Consider the following 13,655-nt stretch of genomic DNA (forward strand, 5'->3'; position numbering starts at 1 on the left):
AAAACTATGGCTTGGTCGTTTCATAGATCTTTTGCATAAAGTTATGTCATGTAATTTCCTACCATAAGTAAGTCCATTGGACAGTCTGGCACATAATTATGGTAGCATATTAAGTTTATGTCTTCAATATTGTCATAATGCAAATATTTTTAAAATTACTTGCCGAAATATTGTACAGTCGAAGGCAAAAATATCGATCCAGACAAATGGTCAAAAATATGTGAACACGACTTTATTGTCTAAGGTGTAAGAGCGTACACATATTTTCGAAATTTTGGGAATGTATATATATTTATGCCCTTGACTGTACCTACGGCATCCGAAAAATGTTTTTTTAGGGTTCCGTACCCAAAGGGTAAAAACGGGACCCTATTACTAAGACTCCGCTGTCCGTCTGTCACCAGGCTGTATCTCATGAACCGTGATAGCTAGACAGTTGAAATTTTCACATATGATGTATTTCTGTTGCCGCTATAACAACAAATACTAAAAACAGAATAATATAAATATTTAAATGGGGCTCCCATACAACAAACGTGATTTTTTTGCTGTTTTTTCCGTAATGGTACGGAACCCTTCGTGCGCGAGTCCGACTCGCACTTGTTTTTAATTACTTCGTTTCACGCCTAGATTTTAAGCTATTTAGTAACATAGAAGGTTTAATTAGATACCAACTCCAGATTTATGACAAAGCAATTATGATCACTAATTACTATCAATACAACCAAGTGATTCAATTAAAACATTGTCGAAGACATTGAGACACTGATAAAAGTAATTAACCATTAGAGATGATCGGTGTGAAATTACTTCCCTCGGTTCATTATTTAAATGACTATTAACGTCGATCAAGATGAAGATTTTAAATTACATTTAAATGGAGCTACTTACACTTTACCATGAGCCCGATTCTCATTTTCATTTCTTGTTCTGAAACTGGTAAGGATATGATCTGTCAGTTGTCAACAGTGACATTAAATTTCTGGAGCAGAAATTCCACGCTCCTTAACTTTTACTGCGCGACTGGGTTTCACGCTTTGAAACAAAACTTTTCGAAAAAAGTACTAGTTATGTCACGATATATCGGCACATTTGCACATACCATCTTCACGGAGAAAACTGACGTGCTGAAAGTGTGGTCTACCTACACACATTACATTAGAGATCTACCGTATGCGATTGTTTCCTACACACGGTGTCACTGCAGCTGCTACTATCGCCGGCAGTTTCATTTCACGTTTACAACACACAACCCTTAAATTATCTGTTTGCGTGGTTTTTTTTTGCCTGAACTGAACTAAATATTTTTTGGGGTTGCCAAGGAAAACAAAATCAAAACAAACTACAGCTCCATTATTTTGATAGCCTGGATCAGCATTACTTTTGTTCCAGTGCTCCGCCCCTGAATGAATACTGAAGGAAAATAATAATTTACTGCATTCTTAAGTTTCCGTGAAGAATGGATTCATTTAAGCGTAACGAAAATTTAAAATGATTATGAGTATATTAGTTATCTTTTCTCACTATCTGTGGACGAGAAACAGTAACGGCAAGGCCAAGCAGTAAACGAAAAATAAGTATGTAATAAATAAATGAGGTCACAAGTTCAACCTAAGGGTTGTTGACAACGGGAGAAATATGCAAGAAATTGACGTTGACGACACAGACGAAGAAGCAAGGACGAGGATACAGGAGCCAAATAGATGAGATATTAAAAAAAATCCAAGAACAAAAAAATATAATGCAAAATTTACACTGACGCAGTTGTGACTTGTGACGCTGCAGCAGCAAGCAGGGAATAAATAGAAATAGATATTTCTCATACTAAATACGCGACTGGAAGAGACGACTATCATGAGTATACTATTAGTATGAGTCATACAATTAATTCCCAATTAATTAAAATCTTGTTCGATATACATAATATATTCGTAATTACATACAACACGTGCAGAACCGAGAACAATTACCGATTCAGAAGCTTAGTCGAGATTATAGGATTATTGTTATAACTATTAGTAATCTCACGTTGACACGTGTTCCAGAAGGTTAACCTGCACTAATACTACTTAATTGATTGTGGCGTTTCTACGCAAATGTATATGTTACTGGATCTGGAGATGATTACATGAAGTTTAAGGCCAAATTTTAATATAAATGTGTTTTATTCTCAGAGCTACTAGCATTTTTTTTTTAAATAAAAACCTTCATTTATTGATACTGTAGGTACTTATCTATAAAATGTTTGTTAATTGTAACTTATTAATAGGTACATTTATTTCTTGTTTTACGGTTTAATACTTATTTGTTTTTCTTTGCAGTTTAAAATAACCCTATATTTTTGTTATGAATTGCTTGATTTCCAAAAAAAAAAGATATTAATACCGTTTTTTGTCTTCATGAAAAAAAGTATATCTTTCGACGATTTGAAGACATGTTTTTGTTTAGGTACCCTACTCAGCAAAAACAAACAGATCAGAGTAATCTATCAATTAATTAAGAGCTCGCCCATAGTCTTCCCTCATTTCGCGAATCCTTGAAATTTGTCCTGTTTGTCAAACAATTTATTTTCTTATTTACTCGTGGAACTATAAATATAAACGATAAGAAATTTGATATGGGTTTCGTGAAAATAAGAAAAGTTTGGTTGTAACTTAGCCGTCATGGCCTTACGAGTATGAATCTACGTAATTCTGTTTGAATGTCAATTAGGGCACCCAATCATATTTAGGTAGATATGTGATGGATGACCGCTGATTTTTTCCATGAGTCGCGTTTTCTTTTATCAACGAGCGACCCTGATTGAATAGTAGATGGCAGAAAAGAAACCCGCTGTTTTTTAGCGCGAAGTATCAATGTGATATTTAAGTTTCCTATTTTAGGACACAAATGTGGCAGACTCTACAATGCGTAAAAAAGCACAAGTACGTGAACGTCAGTGACAAGACCAGATTATTAGCGTGAAGCGTCAATGTTTAAGTTTTCGATTTAAGTACACATGACAGGCAGTCCGCGTATGGTCCATAAACTCCCCTTTATTATTTCTGCAAAAAATATAAATACTTCAGGCTTTACCGTTTTTTTTAATTACCTATTAAAGAAACCACCCATTAAATTTCATTAACAAACAATTCTCGGAAACAGAACAACATCAGAATCAGTTGGCCAATCACCCAGCTCTCGGCCATGTGTGGCCACGTCGTTCGTTTAACGAGCGTTTTATGGCCGACTGGAGCCGTGCTGACTAAACGGCTTCGGTTCAACTCCAAATTAGTTCTTGATTACCATTCAAATATAGAACTAAGATCCATATGTATAAGGAATATTTTTAAGCGCACTAGAAAGTCGTGGGGACAAATTTGCGGCTGTATCAATTTTAATGGCAAACAGTTATTTTTATTGGAGGTTATCAGCAGGTTTTAAAATTTAAGAGGGTTACTATTCAGGAAACTGATGGCGAGTACGTATGGGTGTAATTTTCCATTAAATCTGTTCATTAATAGGGGGTTCGGTCTAACAGGTTAATGTAAAAACAGTTTTATATGAATAACATTATTTTCTGTCACTGTTTTTAAGTAATATGTTTTCCTGAAGATGTATTTCGACATTCTTATTTAAATGGCGTATACTCGTACCTTATGTTTTTCTTAAAATGTAAATTATAAAAACAACAAAAAAACAAAGCCTCTCTGAAATTGTCCATAAAGGTATTTTAAATAAAATAAATAAAAATAAAATATCTTTATTTCAGAACATTCAAAATTCCATACAATATTGTTAGTACCATCGTTATAGCTATTAGTACAACCGGACCAAGCCCCACCCCGAAATCCCTCCAAAGATATGAAATTTGGTATGTATGTCAATTAAAGTACTCCCTCTCACGTCCACACCATTTGACATTTGATGATTTTAGCTTTTAGGAGTATTTTTGCTCCACATCGTACTGTAGGCTTTCGCAGTTCATAACGAGGTTAGCTCTGGGCTAGCGGTTCAGTTCGGACGGATGCACTGAATAATTAGTCGCTACCCTTATTGCGGCTTGTTCTGTGACCACATTCACGTCGGTCTTAACCTGGTATGCAGACTTTGCCTTATAAAAAGTTTATCGAATATAAATACCTGTAAAAGAAGTAGGTACCTATCGTAAAGTTTATAATAACACTTTATAATTATGTCCTTCCGTGTTCCCTTCCGTGATTCTTCTCACCTGATGGTCTCTTTGGAAGATCAGCGCTGGAAGTCATCAGCAACATGCTGAGATGAGGGCATTTCGTGGCACTTTAATCTTATTTTATGTTTTCCTTTATATTATGTAATGTCGTGTTTGTTTGTGCTTACGAATAAAATCTTATTCTATTCTATTCTATTCTATTATCTGATATTTGTGTTGTTTCAAGATACCATTTTATTTCGTTTAGTTGGGTTACCTACTCTGGTTTTAAATTTTAAATCCCACTCTTGAATAAACCTAAGATACTATATGTATTCGTATCTTGTGTACATCTGTAACTATCAGCCTATCATGTTTTGGGAATAAAGTGATTTAAAGTTTTAAGTTTTAAGTTTTTTTTTTTATACTACGTCGGTGGCAAACAAGCATACGGCCCGCCTGATGTTAAGCAGTCTCCGTAGCCTATGTACGCCTGCAACTCCAGAGGAGTTACATGCGCGTTGCCGACCCTAACACTCCTCTCCCTCGAGCTCTGGCAACCTTACTCACCTGCAGGAACACAACACTATTAGTGAGTTCATTTATGAACCACAATTTAAAACATTGAAACGGTTAAAGCAATGCAGAATGATGACATTTTATTATAAGCATTTAGCCTTATAAGCTCTTGACATTGGTGTTTCGTAGCAGAAGTTTAATCCCATAAATTGCGAGAAACTTTATCCAGTAACATTACCGGAATGTCACGGTGTATTTATTTTCACAACAACAGGTGTTATTAACAACACTTGCCTACCACATATCCAAAAACCATTGCTGCATAAGTCTGACCTACAACAACGCAGAGGTAAAGTGCAATCAGGGACCAAATTACATTAGACACATTATCACAGACGGATAAAATGCTTGTGAACAGATAGGCAGGTGCTACACAATCCCCGCAAAGCCGGTAATGCGAAATAAAACAATATCCCCGCTGATTTTCATGGGATTTGATTTCCCGCTGTGACCTACTTTGAAAGCCATCGTGTTTTCCTCGCTATTACCTTGCAAATTTCGTTCAAACTGGCAATAGAATAGTGTAAGGAGTAAACGAAGATCTCCGGGAAAATACTTTTAACCTTCTTTCCGTAACCTACTAACAGCTCGATGTTTCCAAACTGTTTTTCTGCTGTTAGAATTCGGAATATCTTGTAACTTGTTCAATGAATAGGTATTAAATAAATTTCTGAAAAATAAAATGTTCTACAGCAAGTTTTGCGGTTCACTTTAGCTTGTGGCTTTGTTTGTAAGCAAAAATAATGTAACTTTACATTCTATTGTTCTCCGGTACTAAAACCTTACCTACCATGAGAAATCTCTTTAGCATCAGTAACACACTAAAACAACTTCACATTTTTGTGAAAATCTTAATGAAAACCACGATGGAAACCCAAAAGAAAAAGGTGCCCACAATTGCATACAAATAAGTCGGGAATTAGCCAGCTAAGTTAGAATTGCCACGCCTAATTTGCTTAAGCTTCCACCCTCTCCAACCCTTACGCTCTATTTTAGATAATTGGGTACCCCTAAACTGTTTAGTTAGATGAATGCTTCGCACTCTTATAGACATTAATTACACTCAGGCGCAATAGAAACGGGTAACTTTAAGCATGTTGATATGTTTTGATTTGTTTGTTTACCTAAAATTAAAGATTTTTTTTTCATTTCATTAACTATAAACTCAGAACGTAATATAAAATATACAGACAAACAATCGCAATGCTTCTTCAAAATGAAACTCATATACGCATAAGTACCTATTTACCATAGTAATTTAAATAAGAACAATAACACTTATCACTGTACTCGAGCACACATTTAAATACACCTGACTGAGAGAAAAATCTCTTCTCCAAGGAAATAATTTCCCTTCATATAAAATAATTCTAAAATCTTTCACCAATCTTTCACCAAATGTACGTGACTTGCCAGTTCTTTGTCTTTCATTTGCCTGTTACTTTTACAATGGCTTAAGTATGAATGAGGTTATGGGATGATTTATAGTATTTTCGGCTACCTTACCTGTTTACCTGGAGAAGAATGATGACGAGATAAATTTTGTTGGCATGACATATTAAGTAGGCACGAACTTTCTCTCAAACTTACTTATGAGAATCTACTGATCTTGATAAACCTTAATAACTATAGAGGACACAATAATTCTAAAAGATAGTAATAAGTAATTTTGTTCTTCTAACGGTTGTCATAGAAACGTTTTACCATAAAATCGAGCAAGCGCAATTGATTTCGGAGAAAAAGCAATTTATAATCGGAGATTTTAATGCGATTATTGGTACACCGAAAAAAGAAGAAAACTTCATCACAGGAGACTACGGGTCAGGAGTAAGAAACAAGAGAGGACACAGACTTATACAGTTCGCCACGGAAATCAAACTTACGATAGTTAACACCTTATTCCATAAAAACTTAAAACAACGATGGACATGGATATCGCCGGACAAAAATACAAAAAACGAAATAGATTATATTTTAACTACTCATTCGAAAACTATTAGAAATTATGAAGTCTTAACGCCGAAGTTTCCGTCGGACCACCGTCTTCTACGCGCAACAGTGATGCTATCACATCAGAAAGTTATTACAAGAAATTTTCAAAAGCCCCTGCCACATGTTTTTAAAAACGAAGAAGATAGTAGTCAGTACAAAAAGAAATTACAAGAAAACATAGAAGAAATAATATACAGTACTATGGAAGGAACGACCCAGGAATTCTATGAAAAAATAACAAAATGTATATTATCTAGTGTAGCAAGCTCCACAGTTAAGAACAGCAAAGAAAAACCGTCCATAATATCACTAGAGACTAAAAATTTAATAAAACTCAGACATGACTTGCAGAATAAAAAACCGCTTACCAAAGAAGACAAAACATCACTAAAAATACTATATAAAAAAGTAAACAAAAAAATTCAACATGAATATAATCAACATAGAATATTAACACTGGAAAAACACCTATCAACATCTGGAAGCATGAATAGAGCATACAAAGAGCTTAACAAAAGCAAAAAGTGGATATCGAAATTAAAGTCCGCCTCTACCGACACAGAAAATAGACAAGAGATACAGGAAATTGCAACTCAATTCTATAAAAACTTATACAAGAAAAGACGACCAACCCTTATGGAAAATTTACCGGATATCCCTGAAAACAACGAACTCGACATACATCATAGTCCATCATAGTCCAATCAAAAGCTTCGATGAAAAGGAAATATTTCAGCTTATATATAAATTGAAACCAAGAAAAAGTCCGGGGCCAGACGGCATAACAAATGACTTATTAAAGGCTAGCTGTCCATTCATACTTACACCCTTAACTAGGCTTTTTAACAAAATACTGGACACAAAGAAAGTACCACATGAATGGACTCAATCAGACATAAGTATTATCTACAAAAAAGGAGACCCTACTGAAATTTCTAATTACCGCCCAATAAGCTTAATGTCCAGTCTCTACAAACTTTTTTCAGCCGGTTTACAGTCAAGAATAACACCACAAGTAGAGGCCTATCTTGGTGTAGAGCAGGCAGGTTTCAGAAAAGGTTTCAGTACAATCGATCACCTACAGGTAGTAGAGCAACTCATAGAGAAATACTCAGAATTCAGGAGACCACTGTATCTTGGCTTTATTGATTATCAAAAAGCTTTTGACTCTATCGACCACGAAGCAATATGGAACTCTTTGACTGCAGCAAAAGTTCATCCTACATACATAGACATTATTAAAAACATCTACGAAAATTGCAAAAGTAGAGTCAAGCTTGAACATGCCGGCCCTGAAATAAAAATAGAGAGAGGAGTACGACAGGGCGACCGGCTATCTCCGACCTTATTTGTAATCGTCCTAGAACAAACGACTAAGAGCTTAAAATGGAATAATAGAGGCATAAGAATGTCACTACAGGAGCTTTCACATCTCTGCTTCGCCGGCGACATCGTGCTAGTGGCCGAAACAGCTAGAAATCTGCAGTACACGATCTCATTACTAAGCACAGCTAGCAGACAAATTGGCCTGGAACTTAATCTACAAAAAACAAAATTGATGACAAACTTCGAGGAAACTCCGATCATCATAGAAAACACAGGAATTGAATACGTAAAAAGCTTTGTGTACTTAGGCAAACAAATTTCTTTCAACCCATCAAACAACTTAGAAGAGATAGATCGAAGAATTAAAAAAACTTGGAACATGTTTTGGAGTATGAAAGAAGTTCTAAAAAGTAGTCTCCCACTTAAATTGAAAAAGGTAGTAATAGACTCTTGCCTACTCCCAACCATGACATACGGCAGCCAAACTTGGAAATATACCGAAGAAACAAAATCAAAAATTAGAAGTTGTCAAAGGGCTATCGAACGCAATGTTATGAAAATAAAACTAAAGGATAAGATAAGACATAGTGATATTAAAGCAAAGACTAGAATAATAGATGCATTAAAATACAGTTTAAAGTCCAAATGGAAATGGGCCGGCCATGTAGCTAGAATGCACGCAAAAAGATGGACAAAAGTGGCCACGCTGTGGAAAGGCCCAGACGGCAAAAGAAGACACGGCAGACCAAACGCCAGATGGTCAGATGAACTCCGTGACATGGATAATGATTGGCCCAATACTGCGCAAGACAGGAAAAGATGGCAAGAGCTGGAGGAGGCCTTTACCCGTGAGGGGTCCTAACCAAATTATATATATATATACATAGTTATAGATATAGATACAAATAGTAGTTTAAGAATACAAAATTAAACTCTAACAAATAGATTTAAAAAAAAAATTACCTAAATACTTTTAATAAATATGTTAACTTAGTTTAGTTTTAATCTTTGGTTATGGAATAAATGGGCTTTTTTATTTTTATTTTTATTTTATTTATTTAACGGTTGTCATTCACTTGAAATCCGATTGCTATTATTATGAGAACTTAAACAAGATTATATACCTTAAAAGGAAAAAAAAACTGTCCTTTTTAAATGCACTAATTTTTCAACCTCACGCAAACAAAGCAAAAGAAAACCACTAATGTAAACTAATTTGCAAACTTCCGTGAAAATTAATCCGTAAGAACGTCGAATGTACAATCGCTTAGGGCTAACAAGTAACATGTCTCTGTGGGGACCTCGGGCACTTGTGACGTTGTAGATCTAAGCTTTCACAATTATGAACATGGCCGACCCCCGTAATGACTTAGGCCATTGTGCGTCATTATGGCAGGTATAATAGACGCCATTTAAGGAACCTTATTATTTGAAGGTGGCTGAAAAAGCTACTTCGCGATTGAAATTTGACTCGATGACTGATGATGTTTAATAGCTATTTGGGTAACAAAAGAGAGAAAAACAAACATTACTTAAGGATAACGGAGCCACTTACTTCAGTGGCTTGTGTGTCAGCTAAAGTATTTGGGTTATGCCAAAATTTTGAACATTACCCTCAGCAATTTCATTACTTCGTTAACTAATATAGAAATTAGAAATTAAAGCTGTAGGTATTTCGGTGGTTTGTGAAAATCAAATAATACCACTTCACCTAATTTATTACAAAAACACAGCTACTCGTACTCGTGTTAATCGGTAAAGAAATTTTAATATCGCATTTTAATCCTTGGTTAATAAAAAGCTTGTAAAAAGGGCTTTTATTATCTGATACCTACTACTGTATTCACATTAATTCAAAGGGGCGTTTTTTGTCACAAAGTAGATTTAAAGCTTCTATAAATCGCGGACCTTTTTTATATTTAGGTTATATTACTGATTGATTATGTTAATATATTTTTCCTTTTTTATTGTGGGACGTAGCACATTATTACAATCTATAAATTGTATATACAGATGTCAATCACAATGAAAAAATCAACGATGATCAACTCTGGTCAACGTGGGACTCGAACCCACATCCTTGGATTGCCGGTCCAATGCGTTACCAATGAGTCCCACGTTGACCAGAGTTGATCATCGTTGATTTTTTCATTGTGATTGACATCTGTATATACAATTTATAGACTGATTGATTATATTGATATATAAAAGTGACACGGGTTTGTTTAGTCTGATCAATCCAAAACTATACTTTGTAAAACTGCTAAAATATTATTTTTATTTACTTAGGTACTTAGTTATTTAAAATTTTATTTACCCTTCAACTCTTCCGCCACACAGACTGTACGAAGTGTACGACCTATATATTTATTATTTACATTAACACATTCACTGCCAATGACCCGTTAGGCGGGTTTAATGCTCGTAGGCTCTTTTTGCTTCATCCGGTTTTCCCGTGTTATCGGCTATTGGCACCGTGCGAAGTACATGGTGGGGGTAAAACGATCGCAGCGCATAAGGTGGTAAAAATTGACAACTAACGGATTAGCGTCTTTAACATTTCATACAAGTTATATGGGTCGAAATGGAACTTTAATTTACGATTACTTCTGAGATATTCATTTAAATTGTATGGTGTAAGGGACCATTGTAATCTGTATGAAATTATTATTATAACTAACGTATTTAATTTGATAATTATTAATACTGTATCCGTGTAAATAGCTTTGCAAATACCACATACTATGAAATCTTTTTGTAGAAGATAAGTATGTGTATAGTACTTAAGTTATCCTTAAAAGATAGACATACACCATCGTGGACTTTTTTGTAGAGCAATGAAAGAGAGATCTTTTCACCATACATTGTTTTGTTATATCTCGAACGGGTTGGGCAGCGTTTTCGATTAAAGCTCTTAGCCAAGTGATTTTTTCTGACTTCATTACCAAATATCGTCATATTTCAACCAATTTACACAAAACCTTAACAAATTATACGCCTTAACCTTCCTCAAGAATCACTCTATTCATAGGTGAAAACCGCATAAAAATCCGTTTAGTAGTTTTCACTGAAATTATTACGATTTACTTAATAGTTTTGACAAAATAAAAGCCTAGTTGCAACCGCTGTGTGGCGCTGTCATCGTGCACGGTCCCAATACTCGTAGCGCGTAGCTCGCGCCGGCAATGTGTCATAATTTCATAATATTAGGCGAAGAACCCACGTAGCGGTGTAGCACGGCTGTGGGTTCTTCGCCTTACTGAGGGCTAGGCTACGGCGTAGCACAAGTACTTTAAACTCGTAGTAGGGCAGTGCTTGGTTGTGTAAAGTGCTAGAATAGCCTCTCGATATTACTCAATGCAAAAGTGCCTATCGAACGTTTATGAACTACTAGCATTTTTTTCCTTTGTATTTTTTCTGTCCTTGTGCCAAACTTATGTCCTTAACTAAGATCCACGTGGTTCGAGAGAATATCCATGCTGGTGATACTGCTCAACTGCGTGACGCTGGGCATGTACCAGCCCTGTGTCGATGACCAGTGTGTTACCAACAGGTGCAAGATATTACAGGTAAGTATTTATACAGTGCAAGATGATACATCCCATAAAATTACATACATATAGGTACTAAAAATAACGTACTCAAATGTTCTGTTCGCGACTGGTCAGCCTCATGTAGACGATAGTACCTATGTGATATTTTATATGAAAAAAAACATTTCATATGAAACTTACCTATTATTATCCATACTACATACCTATTATATCTCTACGTTTAACGCTTTACATGTGCGGAGTTGTTTGGCAGGTAAATATAATTAATAATGCTTAAAATAAATATCAATTTGGCTTCTCATTTTTAACAATACATACATTCATGCAAAAGTCAGAAATTTAATTTAATATGCTTTCATGAATTATTTGCCTTTATAATTCACGAGAACAAACGCAAAATATTTAATTAATTGAGTCATTAGGCTTTACTGTGTGCTCAAATAAAATGAATTATAGGAAATTCCGTCTAAACATTCGTATTTTAAAACAAATTAATTTGAAATAGAACCTAATATAAGCGAGTCAAACCTTTTTTGTGTTCTGAACGATCTTTCTTGCGAAACGACTGGCTGGAAACAAAAAGAAAAACTAACACCAACGAAAGATTTTCATTTGTTTTAAAAAAGAAGATTCCAAACGTTCGCAACGGGACAAACAAGAGAGTTTAAATACATTTTTGTTGCTAATTGAAACGTTTTTCTTACTTTAAAACATTTGCAGGTTTTCGACGACATTATCTTTGCGTTTTTCACATTGGAGTTGACGATCAAAATGGTTGCAATGGGGGTGTACGGCCACGGCACTTACCTCGCCGACTCTTGGAATCGCCTTGATTTTTTCATTGTTATGGCCGGGTAAGTGGTTAAAATTTTCTTACTTCTTTGGTTGGTTTTCTAAAATTAAAATGCTTTGCATATTTAAGAAGAAACGCTGTAGTCTTGGCCATTAATACCACGTTACTACGGCTATTATTATAGAGGGGCTAAAGACTAATTTTGCAAGTAGAGCATTACAGGCTGCCAAGTTACTTGGTCGTGTTTATCATATACTGCCAATTGAGTTGATATACTTGCTATGTTAATAGTTTATCTCTATTAATTAAAAACTGATTTGGTAACATATTTTTTTTCTTCACAGGGTTTTAGAATACGCGTTACATGTGGAGAATATCAATCTATCGGCGATAAGAACGATCCGAGTGCTGCGGCCGTTGCGGGCGATCAACAGGATTCCAAGTAAGAAACTAAATTAACTTTAATATTTCACTACTAGTAATTAGAATGTTATGACTCATTTCGGAAAAGAAAACTGACGATCAAGGGTCCGGAAGGGCATTTTCTGTTGTTGATAAACTTCGTATTTTTGACCTAGCTAATAGCGCGAAGCGTCTTGAGTTAGACCAAGAAAAGTGCAACGATTTTGATAGCACACGCAATGCAAGTGTTATTTTAAACGTCAAACTTCTATGAAATTATGACGAATAAGTAACACACTAACAAAATCGTTGCAGATTTTTCTTGGTTTTACTCTACGTTTCTGCTTGAGCAAAAATGCTGTCCGCCTGTTCTCCTCCGTACAGGTCACGTTATACAAAATATTCTCGTGATTTTTTGTAATACAAGGGTTTTTTGTCGACTGTCACTTTTCGCCATTTTTTTTAAATGACGGCTTTCTTGAGATCTATCTTAGCTTACAAAACCACCGGTTTAACTGTTGTGTTATTCGTAATATTTAAGGCTACAACACTAACAGAATAATTCATAATAACTCCTTAAATTCGAGCTCATTGTTCAAAGACGTCTCAATTTATTTGTAAGGACAATGCTGAAAAAATAATTTATTATAAAAAAACTACCTATTCTTTTTAACACACAAACACACACACGAAACACGAAACTACGCTCCAAAGCTGGAATGATAGATGAAGGCGTCTAAGCTTAAGTGGGACTGGGCTGGACATATTTGTCGCATGCACCCGGAAAGGTGGGCCAAAATGGTTACTGAGTGGGACCCACGGAACACCATAGACGGTGCAGGCCGGGGTTCAGGCA

At 35.3% G+C, this 13,655-nt stretch overlaps 2 protein-coding genes across 4 annotated transcripts in view; one reads left to right on the top strand and one right to left on the bottom strand.

The window, feature by feature from the left end:
* Positions 1-13,655, bottom strand: part of LOC134744406 (mitochondrial glycine transporter B-like) — a 373,541-nt gene that overhangs the window by 282,063 nt on the left and 77,823 nt on the right. The gene's annotated exons all lie outside the window — the stretch shown is intronic.
* LOC134744379 (voltage-dependent T-type calcium channel subunit alpha-1G) overlaps positions 11,461-13,655 on the top strand; it is a 55,446-nt gene continuing 53,251 nt past the window's right edge. For all 3 annotated transcript variants that reach the window (XM_063678160.1, XM_063678163.1, XM_063678162.1), the window contains exons 1-3: positions 11,461-11,619; positions 12,325-12,458; positions 12,742-12,839. In XM_063678160.1, coding sequence (XP_063534230.1) covers positions 11,527-11,619; positions 12,325-12,458; positions 12,742-12,839 — 325 coding nt within the window. In that variant the 5' untranslated portion in view covers positions 11,461-11,526. The remainder of the gene's footprint in view (positions 11,620-12,324; positions 12,459-12,741; positions 12,840-13,655) is intronic.

The sequence above is a fragment of the Cydia strobilella genome, chromosome 9, assembly GCF_947568885.1.
Source record: "Cydia strobilella chromosome 9, ilCydStro3.1, whole genome shotgun sequence".
Lineage (NCBI taxonomy): Eukaryota > Metazoa > Arthropoda > Insecta > Lepidoptera > Tortricidae > Cydia > Cydia strobilella.